Raw genomic sequence first — 20,060 nt, 5'->3', positions numbered from 1 at the left:
GGGAACGAAATGTCGTTCCTCACGGTCCAAGGTGCTAACACAAAATACAACACAGTCCCGAAACATAAAAACAGAATAAAAGCACAATAAAAGCAGTGACAAATATAAATAATGCAGTATAAGTGTAATTATAAGAACTGTAAGAATATAGGTAATATAAATACTGCCTAACCAGTGGCCTCAGTGGTAATTATACATAGTATAAACAGGAGGCACAGCGGTGATGATGGCCCGGAATAAAGGGTCGGTACAGGGTAGTCATAAAATGTCCGATACAGGGGCAGAGAGGTGCAGTCCAGGTGCGCATCTGCGCACACACACAGATGTGCCCGCACACACACGCACAAACCCACACACACACACACTCTTTCTTGCACTTCTATGAAGATGTGGGATGGGGCAGAAAATTAACTGTCAGGGAGGAAAAATAATCAGTGACAACAATCGTAACTACAGAACCCTTTTAAAATACTCCAGATATTACAACCATTTTTACCACACGCCATTATTTAGAGCAATTTCACACTATTTTTGGTATTTTTACATAGTATCAATTAATACAGCTGTCTGCATATTGAAGCAATTCAGGTTAATTATTCTGCTTACGGTATAACAGCCGTGTCCTACCTGGAAATCGAACCTGAAACCTTTAGGATGCAAGCACAGTTCCTCAACCAGCAAGTTACTCAACCACCAAGTTACTCACACATGCAAGCACAGTTCCTCAACCAGCAAGTTACTCACACATACAAAGAACTGTCAGCAGGTCATTAGTTCAAATGGTGTAGGTCATATTTTTTAGACTGAAGTGTTTTTTTAATGGGCTATTGTACACAACAGACCTACTAATTGTTTGCATATTGGCAGAGGATCTATAGGGCTAGATAACATTAATTTAGAAATGTGGGCAGCTACAGTAGTTAAAAAGTAGTCATCAGTACAGGCGCAACAGTGAATGTGAACCATTCTGACTTAAAGAAAATCGATATACCTGGTGTGAGGAAGTCATTATCTTGCGCCAGTTTCTATACCGAATTGCAACACAGATTGTACTTAATTTCAGAGGCGTCCGTACTTGCACTAACATAATACACTCGGTCTGTCGTCTTGTTAACAAGGTAGCTAACATTAAAAACTCGGTGAAAGGAAAGTGGAACTGTCTAAAGTGGGTGTATTTTATTTGGATCTCAGAAATATGTTTCCCGCAAAGACATAACCGATGCAAAAACAATAGTTTAAATGTTTGTTTTTTAGTTAGCCAACCAGCCAGTTTAATGAGTTAGAGGTTTGCTAGAGTCTGAGGGGGGGGGATTTGAACTGGGCTCTGTCACTCGTCCATAATGTTCCATTGGCAAACGTGCTACCCAGTGAGCTACGAGGAAAACAGATGTTGGGCTGCAAATTTTTGGTCTTTTAAACGTATGCACCTGTATGTATGTACAATGAGGCAACCTATTCTAGGGCATTTGTGATGATGTAATCAGGCAGGAAGAAGAAAACGCAAAATCCACTAAGTTTGGGGCTTTATTGTGTGGACGTGTGAGGTCAGAAGGTACAGAAATGAATGTTTTTAAGGGCTAAGTCTGTGGTCATTGTGGTTATTTCTGCAAGGAAACCCTGAAAAGTGCCAAACTCTCGGTGCTGTATATGTATGGGGCATGCCACCCCACCAACACGTAACTTTGCAGGATGGCATACCTGCCGCCCCAATTTCACATACTTAAGGTATGAATATACTATCACATGGGAGGACCTGGAACTTGTATAAATACATCTCATAAAAAACACGTTTTCAACGTACAAAAATGCCAAGTTACTCAAAAGTATTGATATCAAAATGACGCCAAGTTACGGTACTACAAACAATATAGGCTATCTTGCCTCACCGAAATTTAATAACATGTATTCCAAAGCAATGCTACCCAGTATTTCCTCAATTCTTTAAAGTCACTTGGCCCTGTGTGTATATAAGTGTGCAGTACATGGACAGGCCAAACATATGTGTGGATGGCTTTCTCACAGTCATGATTGATTGAAAAGGCATCTATATGTCCAATTTGTATTGGTATGTATGTATTTTGGTGGCCAGCCTTTCTGTTGTGTGAATGATTGTATGTTTCTTGGTATAAATGTCTGTTCGTAAATGTGAATGTAACATGCTGCGAGAGAAATGTCCCCATGGGGATAAAGAAGTTCTCTATGTATGTATGTACAATATGTATTTTACATGTATTTATTGTATGTTGCAAATATACAATCACTTGTACATTTAGTCAAATTCAGTTCAGAAGCAAGTATAAACATATGTTTTCTGGAGAAATATGCTTCCTGTAGTGACTGACCAGCAGTTTTCTACATGAATTTCCATGTATTCAATGAGGCAATACGAAATATTTGACACTTCGATCTGACACAACGTATGCATGACATTGTAATATGGTAAGGTTACAAAACACAGGGCCAAGTGACTTTAAAGAATTGAGGAAATACTGGGTAGCATTGCTTTGGAATACATGTTATTAAATTTCGGTGAGGCAAGATAGCCTATATTGTTTGTAGTACCGTAACTTGGCGTCATTTTGATATCAATACTTTTGAGTAACTTGGCATTTTTGTACGTTGAAAACGTGTTTTTTATGAGATATCATTTCTTTTTGCAAAGCGTTTTATTACGAGAGTGAGAAATGCGAAGTGACCCTGTAAGAAACGGTTGTGAATTATGGCTATCATTGTGTGAATTTGTACAGTCTGATGAGCGTGTACGTTTAGCAGTTTCGGTTTGCTATATATGTAAAACAGTGGCTGTGACAAATGGTGCGGTGGCGTAATTGTAAACGCATCAGAAAAGGTTAAATATGGCAGGGTGTAGCTATGTAGGCTACTCACGGATTTGACGGGCATCCAACGAGCCTTGATTGACAAAAGAATCAGCAAGCCCGTAGAATTAGAGCTGCCTAGGTCGCAACTTGTGTACCCTTCTGTCCTGCTCCGTTGTCTGTTATTTCGTGAAGATGCACTTTTAGTGTTTGTAAGGTTTATAAGGCATTTTGATAGGCTTATCTGCAGGTAGGAATCCTCTTTGCTGTTTTGTTAAGCTAGAACCGGAAAAGTTGATAGTGGAGAATAGGAGCAGACGCATATGTCCCAGCAGGCTTTGCATATGAGAAAATAACAAGTGTGAGATAAATTAGGCGAAATGATGAAATTGCGTAGTTGAAACAACATGTTTTTTTTTAGCAGAATGGGCATGTAGGTGAAGGTTGACATGATCACAGACTATAGTGCGAAGTAAATGAAGTGACCATGAGCGAGCTTAGTTTCCTTATCAAACGGTACATATAACAGTCTGTATTTAATGTTCGTTGTTGAAGTGGAGGGTTAAATAACGTGTGCAATCTATCGCACAAATGTGTTTTTCTCATGTTCAGTGCTAGTAGTTATACTTATGAGTGAATCATGATGTAAGATGTAATGTTTTAATGCGGAGTTGCAGAACGTACAGACGTAGTAATTGTTTGTAGCCTATGTGGCTAGATAGAGAACAGGGCGAGGTAACATGAATGTAGAAACGTGGCGTTTGCTGATATGAAGGTTTTGTACGGTAGCCAAGTGAAGAAATATAGTTAGTGGAAATGGCACAGTGGTGAACTGGTGTAACTTTTTAATAAAAGGAATACATTTGCGTCATGAAATGCATATGGGTGGCCGTGAGTGAGTTTTGGTAAAGAAAATGTAAGCGTAAGAAAATGTTAGTGTAAAAGAGGAAATGATCTGCCTGAGGGCGAGTCGGGATTCAAGCTTTCAACCGGAGGTTTACCAGCCCGTGACTTCGTTAGTGCAGCACCATGCCGTAGCTATGCAGTGAGTGAAATATCATTAGCAAACCTGCCGGTGGTTTTAAAAAAGAACACAGGCCAGTAAGCACAGAAGAGCTCCCGTTGAATCCATATGGCTTAGCAATATTGTAGCCGGTTAATAACTGAACGTACAGACGGTAAGTCATAATGCATATGGCTTAGCAATATTGTAGCCGGTTAATAACTGAACGGTGAACGGCGGGTAGATATGGTGCAAAAGCAATAATTGATAAGTAGTAGACAATAATTACTGAGGGTCGAAGCAGGTTAAGGAAACACGTTCCTAGCTGGGTTTGAACCCAAGACCCCATGTTCCCAAGACTGTAACCTTGCCCACTAGGCCACGGGCAGACTAGCTGTTTAGACTGCGGAGTTGCAGAACATACATACGTAGTTGTTTGTAGCCTATGTGGCTAGATAGAGAACAGGGCGAGGTAACATGAATGTACAAACGTGGCGTTTGCTGATAAGAAGGTTTTGTACGGTAGCCAAGTGAAGAAATATAGTTCGTAGAAATGGCACAGCGGTGAATTGGTGTAACTTTTTAATAAAAGGAATACATTTGCCGTCATGAAATGCATATGGGTGGCCGTGAGTGAGTTTTGGTAAAGGAAATATAACCGTAAGAAAACGTTTGTATAAAAGAGGAAATGGTCTGCCTGAGGGCGAGTCGTGATTCAAGCCTTAAACCGGAGGTTTACCAGTCTGTGACTTCGTTAGTGCAGCACCATGCCATAGCTATGCAATGCGTGAAATATCATTAGCAAACCTGCCGGTGGTTTTAAAGATCACAGGCCAGTAAACACAGATTCGCTCCCGTTGAATCCATAAGGCTTAGCAATATTGTAGCTGGTTAATAACTGAACGGTGAACGGCAGGTAGATATGGTGCAAAAGCAATAACTGATATGTAGTAGACAATTATTAGTGAGGGTTGAAGCAGGTTAAAGAAACGTGTTCCAAGCTGGGCTTGAACCTACGAGCCCGTGTTCTCAAGACTGTAACCTTGCCCACTAGGCCACAGGCGGACTAGCTATTTAACCTGCAAATGTTTCAGAGTAGAAAGGTATCGGTATTTTGCGTGTGTATGCGCGTTTTTGATTGGGTCGTGTAGGTGAAGTTTTGGCTGGTGTCAGTGAAATGTCCAATGGGGAGACATGTTGTTAGTGGGAAAGGCGGCAGGAAAAATAAGAATGAGAAGAAGAAAGAGAAGAAGAAGGAGAAAACGCAAAATCCCCTTAGTTTGGGGCTTTATTGTGTGGACATGTGAAGTTGTTTATGAGTTCTGTTTGTTGAAATGGGGTCAGAATGTACAGAATTTAATGTTTTTAAGGGCTGAGTGTCTGTGGCTGTTGTGGTTATTTCTGTGGGGAACCCTGAAAAGTGCCAAACTCTCGGTGCTGTATAGGTATGGGGGCATGCCCCCGCCAAGGCGTAACTTGGCGGGATGGCATACCTGCCATCCCAATACAGCCATTCAAATTTGTGCATAATGAAAAACAGGATTGACAGAACATTTCTACTCTTCTGCCTCCTCTTCCTCCTCCTGGTTGTGTTCCGCCTGGCTGCGGATGTGGGTGTGAAGGATGAGGTCCACGGACAGCAGGCTTGACGCAGTGTGCAGGACGGAGAGGAGGAGCTGGTATTTACAGGCCAGGGACAGCTGGGGGGGGCGGCCCCAGAGGCCCTGAGGAAGTGTGACTGGGCATCCAGGAAGCGTGGGCCGGGGTACAGCCGCCTGGGCACGCTCAGTACGGCCCCCGCCACCAGCCGGCAGGCCGCGCGCAGGTCGGGGCAGCGCCGCTGGGAGGCCTGCTGCAGGAGGCAGTGGTGCAGTACGAACTCAAACGCGCCCCCTGCTGGTAGCACGCTGCCTGCCTCTATTAGGACACCTGAAGAGGCGGGGCCTGTTTCCCGGTTACGGCTCCCCAGTGCTCCTTCTTTCCCTTCCCCAAAATGGACGCCTGGCCGCTCTCCTGATGCTTTGCCATTTCGTAGCCAGTCCGGAATTGGATGTTCAGGTTCTGCACATAGTGGCCCCTCACCCCTGTTTGGGTCACTAATGAGGGCCTGTGGCCCCTCACCCCTGTTTGGGTCGCTAATGAGGACCTGTGGCCCCTCACCCCTGTTTGGGTCCCCAATAATGGCCTGTGGCCCTCCAGCCTCTGTGCTGTCAGTGCTCAGGTGGGCATTGTCCCTCATGCTGGCGGGTGCTCTATCTAACCTTGTGCCATTGTGTAGGCCGGGTTGTTTGACCATGTAATGAGCTACGTTCTCACTGTCCTCCTCCCTGCCCTGCGGGTGATGTGATTGGACAGGACCCTGTGCGTGACGCGACTGGACAGGCTCGTACACGCGCTGAAGCATCCGGAACAGTCCGCAGAAGGCCGTGCTGCACTGCTCCGCCAGGCCGGGACTGGGCCCGCACAGAACCAGGCAGTGCGGTGCCAAGCCCCGCCCCTCTGGGAAGCCCACGTGGGCCAACCTGTCGGGACCCAGCACCACGGGCTTGCAGAATGTCACCGTGGCAACGTGCTCCTCTCCAATCAGGCTCCAGTCACCGGGGTCGGCAAAGAGCTCCGCCCCCGCCAGCCGACAGAACAGCGCCAGCTCGTCACTGTCCACGCACTCCACCACGGACAGGCCGGCCCGCCGAGCGAGGTCCAGCGCCAGCTCCGACTGCTTCGCTGCCGAGAGCAGCAGCCCCACCCTCAGCCTGCGCAGGCAGGCCACGCCCCGCTCTGCCCTCCCGCCCACCCCGCCGCAGCACCTCTGCGCCTGCGCCGCGCTCGCCAGGTTCAGAGAGACGCCAGGGGGCGCCAGAGGGGACTGGAGCGGCACGCTTGTGGCCAGCGCTCGGAGCGGCCCGTCGCCAGGGCAACGCACCGCAAAGTCTCTGTGGATCACCAGGCCCTGGAGGACCCGGGACCGGCTCACGGGCAGGCCTGGTACGGGCGTGTGGAGCGCGGCGAAGTGGCGGGCGATCAGGGTCACGCCGGTGCAGTCCTGCTCACACCGCCACCTGCGGTAGAACTCGCAGGCCGTCTGGCTCAGGACCCCCCAGTGGGAGCTCGCCGTCTTTCCCCGGAAGTAGGCGTCCGTGAGCGGGCGCAGGTGGGCGGGGTCCTGGAGAAGGGACAGGGCGCGAGGGGCGAGGCCCTGCCCGATCACGCCATCCAAAACGAGCGTCTGGAAGGAAAGCAGAATGTGAGCCACGCGGCGGGCCTGAATGCCGTGGAGATGGTCGCCGTGGATACCCCGCAGAAGCGCCCCCAGCAGGAGAAGGAAGGACTTGGCTCCATCACCCGTGATCTTACAGTGTGCTGATACACATCCCACCAGGACTCTGTCACAGGCACAACACAACACCATTATCAGCACACACATCTCTATCCATAGTCTTTTACTCACTATTACTCATACAGTATGATTTACACAGTTACTCATACACACTATTACTCATACAGTATGATTTACACAGTTACTCATACACATTGCTAATCACACAATATTTACACACTGTTACTCACACAGTATGATTTACACAGTGTTACTCACAGTATGATTAACACACTGTTACTACAGCATGATTTACACACTGTTACTCACACAGTATGCTTTACACAGTGTTACTCATACAGTGCTACTCACAGTATGATTTACACACAGTTACTCACCCAGTATGATTTACACAGTTACTCACACCATATGATTTACAAACTGTTACACTCACAGTATGATTTACACACTGTTACTCACACAGTATGATTTACACACTGTTACTTACACAGTATGATTCACACACTGTCATGTACACAGTATGATTTACACTGTTACGCACACAGTATGATTTACACACTGTTACTCACACAGTATGATTCACACACTGTTATGCATGCAGTATGATTTACACACTGTTACTCAAACAGCATTTTCCACTTGTATACTTTCGTTTCTCATTTATAGTGCAAACGTCACATCCCCAACATCGAACTGTCCATACTGCAGTAAGACGTAGTGGTGAAAAACCGTTTTCTGAGCTGGAGGAATGGAAGAAGCCCCAGGTTGTTGGCTGTGCTGTATTTCAGTAAGAGGGAGAACAGATTCGGGGGCCTGTTACCTGGCAACGGGATGGTCAAGCCGAAGGGAGGTAAGGATCCTCCGGCCATCCCTGGTGATGAGGACCTCTCCAGAGTCGCGGGTGAAGAGGACCTGGCCCCCGGACGGACCGAAGCACGGGCCCACCACCGCCTCCAAGGCCTGGGTGACCTGCAGCAGGGTCCCCAACTCCACCCTCTGCACCCCCTTCATCTCCACACTGCCTTTAACAGGGGCCTGCTGTACACACAGGGCGCAATCACTGAGCTGCATTTCCAACACAGACACAGCGTACTCAATCTGAAATGCACACGGTGCATTTCCCACACAGACACAGCGTACTCAAACTGAAATGCACACGGTGCATTTCCCACACAGACACAGCGTACTCAATCTGAAATGCACACTCCATTTCAAACACAGCTACTCAAACTGAAATGCACACTGTGCATTTCCCACACAGACACAGCGTACTCAAACTGAAATGCACACGGTGCATTTCCAACAAAGACACAGCGTACTCAATCTGAAATGCACATGGTCCATTTCAAACGCAGACACAGCGTACTCAAACTGAAATGCAGGACTCCAACCCTGTAGGGTAACCAAACAAACAATCCTGCCAAGTACAAAACTAGCACTGAAATCACATTTGCCTAATCAGAATCAGACAAAACAATCCTGCCAAATACAAAACTAACTCGCATTAGCCTAACTAGGTACATTGAGCTAAACTAGAGGCTAGGGAGGGGTGGGGAGAGGTGCAGCCTGAAGAGATGAGTCTTTAGTCTGCGCTTGAAGGTAATCAGATTCTCTGCTGTTCTGACCGCCACGGGAAGGTCATTCCACCAGCGAGGGGCCAGGACAGACAGCAGACGCGAACGGGAAGTACAGACACGAAGAGGGGGAGGTGCCAAGCGTCCAGAGGTGGCAGAACGGAGAGGTCTGGCTGGTGTGTAGGGTCTGATGATCCTCTGGATGTATCCTGGTGCTGACCCCTTAGCTGCCTGGTATGCAAGCACCGAAGTCTTAAATTTGATGCGAGCCATAAGAGGCAGCCAGTGGAGGTCAGTGAGCAGGGGGGTGACATGGGAATGTCTGGGGAGGTTGTAGACCAGACGAGCTGCGGCATTCTGGATGAGCTGCAGGGGTCTGATGGCGGATTAATAATAATAATAATAATAATAAACAAATAATAAATTAAGAAATTAATTAAATACAAATATTAAACTCTAACCTTAAACTCTATTATTAAATATAATAATTTCCTATAATAATGTATTGATATCTATAATAATTATCTATAATAATTTATTATTGAATATAATAATATTATATATTATATTAATTATATCATATTGTGGTGTGGGGATGGCTGGTTTAAGCAGCCACACCTGCCCTGGGTCAAGCTAATTAGACCTGGCCAATTGGATAATTGGTGAAGAATTAGATAATTGGCCAGGCTAATTGGACCCAGGAACAGGAGTGGCTGCACCTGTGCGTAGTGAGGTAATCACTGCGCACAGGTTAAATCTGCCATCCCCACCCACACCAGGGAGCTCTCTGTCATGACAGGGTTTAACATCTGCTCATTTGGCTATACCATCTTGCCAAACCCTCGTGGAATAAATGTGGACTGTTTTAACATCTTCTCCCTGTGTCTCTGTGCTGGAGGGCCCCAAAGAAAGCCACTTCGGTGGCCTGTGGCAGGCGTGTTTGTCACAGTGGCGCCCAACGTGGGGCTCCTCCGGCACAGCAAAGAGGCACAGGAGGGCCAGCCAGGAAGCACACTGGAGGAGGGGCGGCTGAGGTGTTCCCGACAGGGCTTCGGGTGGATCCTCCGGGCCAAAAATGGGGAGCTGAAGATGACCAGGGAGGGGAAGGAGGCAATCCTCAGCTGGGATGCTGAGGAGCTGCACCTGGCCGAGAAGGCAGGTCAGCGACGGGCGGTGCACGAGAGGTGGTCGCGCCGTGAGCTGGACTTGGCCGGGAAGGCGGGTCAGCCACGGGCGGCGCACGAGCGGTGGCCGTGCCGTTTTGCTTCCTTTCTCGTCCGTTTTGGTTGTTTTTAGTTCTTTGTTTTGGCCTGGTTGGTTTGCCCGGAGCCCATGAGGGGATAAGCCTGCAGCCGCCTGCCAGCAGTGTGCTTCCTGGCTGGCCCTCCTGTGCCTCTTTGCTGTGCCGGAGGAGCCCCACGTTGGGCGCCACTGTGACAAACACGCCTGCCACAGGCCACCGAAGTGGCTTTCTTTGGGGCCCTCCAGCACAGAGACACAGGGAGAAGATGTTAAAACAGTCCACATTTATTCCACGAGGGTTTGGCAAGATGGTATAGCCAAATGAGCAGATGTTAAACCCTGTCATGACAGAGAGCTCCCTGGTGTGGGTGGGGATGGCAGATTTAACCTGTGCGCAGTGATTACCTCACTACGCACAGGTGCAGCCACTCCTGTTCCTGGGTCCAATTAGCCTGGCCAATTATCTAATTCTTCACCAATTATCCAATTGGCCAGGTCTAATTAGCTTGACCCAGGGCAGGTGTGGCTGCTTAAACCAGCCATCCCCACACCACACATATATTTACATTATATATTAATATCAGCATGAGGGTTAACATGTGACTGTTTTGCCAGAGGCTGGGGGTGCACACGATTACTAGGTGCATCGTGTTCATCACAGCTGCCTTCTGGTAAATGGAGTGCATTTCTATAGCGCTTTCATCCAAAGCGCTTTACAATTGACGCCTCTCATTCACCCATTCACACACACACTCACACACCAACGGTGAAAGGCTGCCATTCAAAAGTACCAATCAGCTCATTGGGAGCAATTAGGGGTTAGGTGTCTTGCTCAGGGACACTTCGACACACCCAGGGCGGGGGATCAAACTGGTAACCGTCCAACTGCCAGACAACCACTCTTAGCTCCTGAGCTATGTGGCCCCACACTGCACTGCCTTACGCCTGGTCTACACCGCTTACCTCGCCTGCGCGTGACGGCTACCTCGCCGAACTGCTGCGGCTCGCATGCATGTGTGTGTCCACACCGCCAGCGCTGCTGCTGCGGCGCTGCTACTGCCAGCCCTATCTGTCTACATTGAGTTTGCCTTTGATAATGGCCATCAATAATAGAATGTTTGATTTCATTTCATAAATTTAATTTAGATTTAGTTTAGACAGAAAAAGGTTAAGAAGTGTGTGTTCAATTGTAAAAAAAAAAAAAATTAGGGCCTAGTTTCAGATCTGTACAAAAAATGCTATATTAGACAGAGGGAACTGGAGTAAGCAGTCAACGATTTAGAAACTCGCAACTTCTGCCTTGAGTCTCACCCTCTGGAGTTCAGTCCCTTGTAGTAGCATCACAAGACCACTGGATGGCGGAAAGCATCCACTTTGTGTTTCCAGTATTCCAATACAGCCCACAGGTCTGATAGCAAAAGTAAATACTCTGATATTTTCGACTATTTCAAGCTCCTGCCACAGCACATAATGGTTTTATTAAATTCCATTTAGCATGAGGATGGGGGTGTAATTTCAAAGAAACACTGCACTGGTTGATGCACTGAAGATGCTCATTTTTATTGTACACACAGAGCACGTACACAGCGCATCAATACACACACACGCACGCACATGCATAACATGCACACACACGCACACAAACACACACACAAGCACATATACACCCTGTTCACCTGATCATATAGATAGATGGTTTGATACTGTGGTCTGTGTCTTTGGAGGCCCTACTAGACTGAAGGCTCTTTTCTTTCTGGGGAGGCTACACTCCTTCGGTGTGTGTAGCAGGATGCTGGCCATGTTCTACCAGATCATTGTGGCCGGTGTCCTGTTCTACACCTGTGTGTGCTGGGCTGGGAGACTCTACTCCAGGAACACAAAGAGGCTCAAACTGATCCAGAAGGCCAGCTGCCACCCTCTGCTGTTGTTTTGGGTGCAGTGGGTGTTTGCCGACTCCTCCACCCCCCCTTCTCTGCTTCCTTGGCCAGCCGTCTAGCTGCCCTCCTCAGCCTTGCCCCTGCCTTGCCTATGTTCTCCAGAAGGTAGAGCACTGACTGGCGGGTGAACCCCCAGCGTCCCACCTCCACTGGATATACTGTCGCTCTCTAACCAACCTCCTTACACTCCTTACACTCTCACACTCCACTGCCAGGTCGGAGTACTTCAGGCGTTTCCCCTTATAGGCTGCTTCTGCCCCCTCCTCCCATGGGAGGGTGAGCTCCATAAGGAGCACCACCTTCACCCGAGTGGACCACGTCTCCATATAAGGAGCACCACCTTCGCCCGAGTAGACCACATCTCCATATAAGGAGCACCACCTTCGCCCGAGTAGACCACGTATCCATATTGTCATGGTTCTGTATTTTCGTCTTCCCCTTTGGCCAGCCAGAGCTGTGCTACTTCATTTGTGTGTTTCAGTTCGTTGTCCCTCCTGCCTGTACCATGGCTATCATTGGTTTTCATTATTCTATTATTGTTCCCACCTGTGTCTTGTTATCCCCTCCCTTTCTAGTTTGATTGTTCTTTGAGTTCACCTGTGTCTTGTTACCCTTGTCTATTTAAGTTCTTTGTTCCCTGACTCGGCTGCTGTTTCCTTGCATTTCATGTGTGTTTCTGCCTGCCTGTGTTTTGATCTGCTTATGTTTCCACCTGTGTGTTTTTGTGCGTTTCTGCCTTTGTCTCTGCCTGTGTTTCTGCCGTTTGTTTTCTGTCCTTTGTGAAGTTCTGTTTTGTCCTGAAGTTTTTTTTGTATTTTTTAGTTTTTGTTATATGCCCCTCGTGGCTCCTTGTTCTGTTTTCCTTTGTTTATATTAAAGTCTTGGTTTGAATTTCCCTTTTGATGCCACCTGAGGTTTTTCTCACTCCGCACCTGGGTCCTCACCCACAAAACCCAACACATATAAGGAGCACCACCTTTGCCCGAGTGGACCACGTCTCCATATAAGGAGCACCACCTTCGCCCGAGTGGACCACGTCTCCATATAAGGAGCACCACCTTCGCCCGAGTAGACCACGTCTCCATATAAGGAGCACCACCTTCGCCCGAGTGGACCATGTCTCCATGTTAGGCCACAGGAACGCTGTGCTGATTTCATTTGGGAAATGGAGCTGTGGATTGAGATCTACACGCATGCTCCACCCTCTGCCTGGAACCAGGGCTCTACTCCCACCTTTGTGTCCTACGGTCCCCTCCTCCTCTGCTTGCCTCACAAAGTGGGTTTGATGCTCTTTCACAGGAGAGGCGTCTCTGTTTGCCTCCTGTCTGCTGGTCTCTAGTAATTCCAGAAGCTTCCGCAGCAGCTGGTCATACCTCCATCTGTAGCACCCCTGTGCTGGAGCCGTCTCACAGCCTGACAGAACGTGCCGGAGGCCTGCTCTGTGTCCCTGTGCTGGAGGCCTGCTCTGTGTCCCTGTGCTGGAGGCCAGCTCTGTGTCCCTGTGCTGGAGCCGTCTCACAGCCTGATAGAATGTGCCGGAGGCCTGCTCTGTGTCCCTGTGCCGGAAGCCTCCTCTGTGTCCCTGTGCTGGAGGCCTGCTCTGTGTCCCTGTGGTGGAGCCGTCTCACAGCCTGACAGACCTGCTCTGTGTCCCTGTGCTGGAGGCCTGCTCTGTGCCCGAGGCCTGCTCTCTGTCCCTGTGCTGGGGACCTGCTCTGTGTCCCTGTGCTGAAGGCCTGCTCTGTGTCCCTGTGCTGGAGGCCTGCTCAGTGTCCCTGTGCTGGAGCCGTCTCACAGTCTGACAGAACGTGCCGGAGGCCTCGTTTGGGGGCAGCACAGAGCGGACGGTCTCATCCGCACCAAACCATTAGTGCAGGTTCTGAGTAGAAGGCAGGGTGTCATAATTGGTCCTGATCAGGAAGCTAAGCCTGGTTGTGGTATCTTCCACCAGTCTGACCCACTGAGTGATCGGACCTCCACACTTTCCCACGCTGTCCATCCTCCCAGACACCTAGCAACTGCTACCTGCTACCTCCTGCCATCCATGGTGGGATGACCCAGAGTCTTCTGTGCCCCTCTGTTTCCCTGCTGGGGGGTTGTACCCCTCTGTTTCCCTGCTGGGGGGTTGTGCCCCTCTGTTTCCCTGCTGGGGGGTTGTGCCCCTCTGTTTCCCTGCTGGGGGGGTTGTGCCCCTCTGTTTTCCTGCTGGGGGGGTTGTACCCCTCTGTTTCCCTGCTGGGGGGGTTGTGCCCCTCTGTTTCCCAGCTGGGGGGAAGCAGTCAGGTAGAAGCAAACTGCAAACATAGAATGCATATCAGGCCACTGCTATATGTACCACAATTAAACCATCAGTGAAAGCCCAGGATATACTGGTATATTTATAAATCAATGACAAACTATGTTCTACAGCATATACACCAATTTACCCACCCAGATATCATTTCTGATTAACAATGTTGTACATTTTCAGCTCTCATAAAACGCCAGTAGTACAGATTCTGATGTAGTCAGCTGAAAGGAACTTCTTAGCTTACAAAGGAGATGGTACAGTAGAATGGGCACATCCAATTTGTTCAGGTGCAGGGCATAAACAATATGTAGAGTTAAAAAAATGTCTGATGTTTGAACAGACTAGGCAGAATTTGTGTCATTCCAAACAGATTGGAGTATGGGTTTAACATCAGCATGCCTTTGGAGCTGAGTGAGTACGTTTAACATGGTCGGTGAAAATAGCGGCGATATGTGTTATTCAACCAATCATTTAAACAGAAACATTTACACTCTAGACATTTGACACGTAAACAGTAAAAATAACACATACAAATGCAACATTACAAACTTGCACCAGCAGGCCTTATCTGATAGAAGAAAAATAATCACATTATCAGAACAGACAGAACAGTCATTACCACACGAATACCTAACACAAACGCAATTTTCCCCCATGTGGAATAAGCCGGCAACGAGTTGCGCGGTCTCTAATAAGAATGATTAGCATGGCTTACAGGCTCGTCACGGAACAGAAATAATATAAAATGACACCAACACAACAATCCTGTAATGTAATTACAGTATCACATTTTGCAGTAAATTATTGACTCATCAATGTTCAGTCCAAAAGCTCTTATTAGATGCCACTGTTGACATTTTAAAGTTTGGCCTTACAATCCTTCCAGCTTCTCCCATTGTTATGCTTGGATTTATGACATGGTCAATCACTGTGGCTCTAAATTCATTCGATACAACAATATTTCTCCTACCTGCTTGACCACAACCTCAGCCACAGCCATGACCCGTCCATCAGTACCAACTGCATTGGGCTGCTCCATGTTGTCAGACACTGCTGAATGTAGTGCTGTAAAACAGCCTTTTATGTTGGGATTACCAATCGTGCTGCAATGCGACTCACCTGGGCAATGTTGCTGGAAGTGATGAGACAGAATTGCAAACATCTTGACTTCATTTCACAATCTGCATGTCTAGCAATAATCACTGGAACATTGTACTAATACGAGACGACTGTATTGTGAAAACTGAGTGTGATTTAGAGTTGTGCACTTTGTGGGTAGGTACTGCAATTAGTGTCTTAGGGTAAGAATTTTGCCAGTCAGTTTGGCAAATTGAGTTTTCCACATTGAGCCAAAGCAATCATAACATACTGTAATGCATTTGTAATGTGTGACTGCAGATATCAGAAATGCATCTGAAAAAATGAGAAAAACTGTAGGGTCTCAGGAACATCTCAGAGACTGGATGTCATGCAAACCACACTTCTGCCCTGATTTTGGCTTAGTGGTCTAATCCATTCAACTGATGTGCAGCAGATCCAGGTTCAAACCTACAGGAAAATCATTTATTTGAGAGGTAACATAAACATACCAGCTCAATAGACAAGCAGTGCCTTTTCAAAATGTATTGAGTTGTGGTTACACTACAGCAACAGAAGCAAGCATTCATCAGACACTACACAACTTCTCTTATAATGGATTTTATTTCCACTACTGTAGATGAATGTCATTGCTTCAACTGCAGATTTTAGCCCCATGCTGATCTACTCAAATTGAGCCCAAACATAATCCCATACAGAATATGAAATAAGTACTACTGTGTCACAGGAGTTCAATACATCACACAATAATAAATCACAACAGCAAAACATTTGATATTTTAATAATTCAGGTTTAATCATTGCATATTATTGTCTGAAAATACAGAAAATTAAAGCAAAAAAAAAAAAAAAAAAAAAAAAATCCTAAAAGAATTAATAAGGAAACTCAATCCATCATTGTTTACAGTAATGAAAGGAAATAAGTACACTGCAGTGATCATTCTGCATTCTCCCTATCAGCTGCATTTGCCAACAGAAATTTGCACATTGGAACTCTTGTGAAAATGAATGAAAGCAACGGTAAAAACTAGTAAAATGCACATTTAAGTGGAGGAGTTTGCCACTGGATTCTTTTAAAAAAGATGCAGATACAGGAGACAGAATTATTACTTCAAAAACATTTTACCCTGCCATCTTTTGGCATTATTACTCTCAATGTTATATTAATGTTTTAATAATCAAAAGTACATAAACACACCTTGAACATTTGCAATATAAATGTATTAAAATGTAAAAAAATATCACATTTAGACAGCAAGTGCTTAACCAGTAAGTGTATAATTCGTCCAGGTGCGTAGAACTGCCGAAATCCATCCCGCTAGAGTTGGCTAAGTATCTGCGTTCATTTGCTAATTACATACCGCGTTAGATTTAAAATTTCCCTGTGTGGTAACTGTTCTTTGTGTTAGGTTGTGTTAGGTTTCTATCTGCCGCTTTTTGATTCTTAGAATTGATAGACTGGCTACTTGGGCTTAGCGATTGCGATTATTGTATTATTACTGACTGTGAACCCGTGTAATCAGCGCGTTATTCGATTCAGGTTTTCAATTGCTAATTAGGTACACCCTAGTTTATGTGTCAGCTCCCCATTCCAGTCTGCTCTCTCCCCCTCAGAACGCGCTCTTGGCGACGTGGCCCCCCTCGACAACAGAACCTCTCTAACCTCTGCTACCCCCCGCTGACCCCCTGTGAGAACTTCACGGTCACACAGGGGGCTATGGAACTGCCAGTCTGCTACGTGCAAGGCGGACTTCATTTCCGCCTATGCCTCCCTCCTATCCCTGCAGTTCCTTGCCCTCACAGAGACCTGGATCACACCAGACAACTCTGCCACTCCTGCTGCCCTCTCGTCCGCCTACTCCTTCTCCGACACCCCCCGGCGATCTGGCCGTGGTGGTGGTACTGGTCTACTGATCTCCCCCACTTGGAAATTCTCTGTTCTCCCCCTCCCTGACCTGTCAATATCCACTTTTGAATTCCATCCTGTCTCTATCACCTACCCTGCTAACCTCTATATTGTTGTTATTTATCGTCCCCTGGGGCCCCTGGGAAGCTTCCTGGATGAGCTAGACACCCTGCTCAGCTCCTTCCCTGACGACGGCACCCCGCTGATCCTCCTGGGAGATTTTAACATCCACATCCAGTCTGCTGCCTTCCTACCACTGCTCCACTCCGTCGACCTCTCCCTACAACACTCTCCCCCAACCCACAAGGCAGGCAACCTCCTAGACCAGATCTTCCCGAGGAACTGCTCCAGCTCCAATCTCACGGTTACCCCCCTGCATACGTCTGACCATCACTTCATCTCCTTCTCCCTCCCTCCCGCTCCCCATCCTCCCCCCACCCCCACTGTCACTGTCCGCCGTAACCTCCGCTCCCTCTCACCCTCTTCTCTCACTCCCAGACTGCTTCCCTCCCCCCTCTTCAATCATTCTCCAAGCTCCCCACTAACTCTGCATCCTCCACCCTAACTTCATCTCTCTCCTCAGCACTCGACTCCCTATGTCCTCTTGTCCCTAGGCCAGCACGTTCATCCCCTCCCAGTCCATGGATGTCTGACATCCTATGCACCCCCAGGGCCAGCCTCCGCGCTGCTGAGAGGAAGTGGGCCAAATCCAGGGACCCATCTGACCTCTCAGCCTATCAGTCTCTCCTGACAGTTTTCTTCTGCTGTCACCGCCGCTAAGGCAAATTTCTATCAAACTAAAAATCATAACTCCATTTCTAACCCTCATCAACTGTTCTCTATTTTCTCCTCTCTCCTCCACCTCCCCCACCCCAGTCTTCCTTCACTGCAGATGACTTTGCAACATTCTTTGATGAAAAGATCGCAGTCATCCGCAGCTCCTTTGCCCCCTCTGCCCCCTCTGCACCCTCCTCCCCGTTTCTCCACATTTTCTCTCCTCACAGACAGGAGTTTCCCAGCTCCTGCTCTCCCACCACCCTACCACCTGCGCCCTCGACCCTATCCCCTCATCTCTCCTCCAGGCAATCACACCAGACATCCTCCCATTTGTCACCTCCCTTATGAACTCCTCCCTATCTTCTGGATGTTTCCCCTCATCCTTCAAGAGGGCCCACATCACCCCGCTGCTGAAGAAGCCCACACTAGATCCTTCAGTCATCCAGAACTACCGCCCGGTATCTCTCCTCCCTTTCCTTAGGGCCTAGTTTCAGATCTTTACAAAAAATGTTATATTAGACAGAGGGAACTGGAGTAAGCAGTCAACGATTTAGAAACTCCCAACTTCTGCCTTGAGTCTCACCCTCTGGAGTTCAGTCCCTTGTAGTAGCGTCACAAGACCACCGGATGGCGGAAAGCATCAACTTTGTGTTTCCAGTATTCCAGTACAGCCAACAGGCCTGATAGCAAAAGTAAATACTCTGGCACACAATGGTTTTATTAAATTACATTTAGCATGAGGATGGGGGTGTAATTTCAAAGAAACACTACACTGGTTGATGCACTGAAGATGCTCATTTTTATTGTACACACAGAGCACGTACACAGCGCATTACAGTACATTACAGGCATTTAGCAGACGCTCTTATCCAGAGCGACTTACACAACTTTTTACATAGCATTTTTCACATTGTATCCATTTATACAGCTGGATATATACTGAAGCAATGCAGGTTAAGTACCTTGCTCAAGGGTACAACGGCAGTGCCCTTCCCGGGAATCGAACCTGCGACCTTTCGGTTACAAGCCCAGTTCCTTACCCACTGTGCTACACTCCGTCCTACATCAATACACACAGACGCACGCACATGCATAACATGCACACACACGCACACAAACACATATACACCATGTTCACCTGATCATATAGATAGATGGTTTGATACTGTGGTCTGTGTCTTTGGAGGCCCTACTAGACTGAAGGCTTTTCTTTCTGGGGAGGCTACGCTCCTTCGGTGTGTGTAGCAGGATGCTGGCCATGTTCTACCAGATCATTGTGGCCGATGTCCTGTTCTACACCTGTGTGTGCTGGGCTGGGAGCCTCTACTCCAGGAACACAAAGAGGCTCAAACTGATCCAGAAGGCCAGCTGCCACCCTCTGCTGTTGTTTTGGGTGCAGTGGGTGTTTGCCAGCCCCCCTTCTCTGCTTCCTCGGCCAGCCCTCTAGCTGCCCTCCTCAGCCTTGCCCCTGCCATGCCTGTGTTCTCCAGAAGGTAGAGCACTGACTGGCGGGTGAACCCCCAGCGTCCCACCTCCACTGGATATACTGTCGCTCTCTAACCGACCTCCTTACACTCCTTACACTCTCACACTCCGCTGCCAGGTCGGAGTACTTCAGGCGTTTCCGCTCATAGGTTGCTTCTGCCCCCTCCTCCCATGGGAGAGTGAGCTCCATAAGGAGCACCACCTTCGCCCGAATAGAACACGTCTCCATATAAGGAGCACCACCTTCGCCCGAGAGGACAACGTCTCCATATAAGGAGCACCACCTTCGCCCGAATAGAACACGTCTCCATATAAGGAGCACCACCTTCGCCCGAGTGGACCACGTCTCCATATAAGGAGCACCACCTTCACCCGAGTGGACCACGTCTCCATATAAGGAGCACCACCTTCGCCCGAATAGAACACGTCTCCATATAAGGAGCACCACCCAGCCCGAGAGGACAACGTTCCAAAAAGGGGCACCCCCTTCGCCCAAAGGGGCAGTTCCCTATAAGGAGCCCCACCTTCGCCCCCAGGGACCATTCCCCTATAAAAACCCAAACCCTTTCCCCAGTGGGCCACTTCCTATAAGGAC

General features: G+C 47.9%; 2 protein-coding genes and 2 long non-coding RNA genes across 4 annotated transcripts in view; 2 read left to right on the top strand and 2 right to left on the bottom strand.

The window, feature by feature from the left end:
* Positions 1-20,060, top strand: part of LOC135245748 (uncharacterized) — a 516,260-nt gene that overhangs the window by 62,899 nt on the left and 433,301 nt on the right. The gene's annotated exons all lie outside the window — the stretch shown is intronic.
* The window catches only part of LOC135245705 (uncharacterized), a 492,416-nt gene that overhangs the window by 241,402 nt on the left and 230,954 nt on the right, over positions 1-20,060 (bottom strand).
* Positions 5,376-8,307, bottom strand: LOC135246020 (Bardet-Biedl syndrome 10 protein homolog). The gene is made up of 3 exons (XM_064319512.1): positions 7,977-8,307; positions 5,511-7,202; positions 5,376-5,463 (listed from the first exon to the last, which is right to left on the bottom strand). The coding sequence occupies exons 1-3, from the start codon at positions 8,225-8,227 to the stop codon at positions 5,376-5,378; spliced, it is 2,031 nt and encodes a 676-aa protein (XP_064175582.1). The 5' UTR covers positions 8,228-8,307.
* Positions 8,666-20,060, top strand: part of LOC135245757 (uncharacterized) — a 46,403-nt gene continuing 35,008 nt past the window's right edge. The window contains exon 1 of the long non-coding RNA XR_010327380.1: positions 8,666-9,021. This is a non-coding gene — a long non-coding RNA (uncharacterized LOC135245757). The remainder of the gene's footprint in view (positions 9,022-20,060) is intronic.

The sequence above is a fragment of the Anguilla rostrata genome, chromosome 19, assembly GCF_018555375.3.
Source record: "Anguilla rostrata isolate EN2019 chromosome 19, ASM1855537v3, whole genome shotgun sequence".
NCBI classification, from domain to species: domain Eukaryota; kingdom Metazoa; phylum Chordata; class Actinopteri; order Anguilliformes; family Anguillidae; genus Anguilla; species Anguilla rostrata.
The sequence above is the reverse complement of the archived record's forward strand: the minus strand, read 5'-3'. Positions and strand labels throughout refer to the sequence as shown.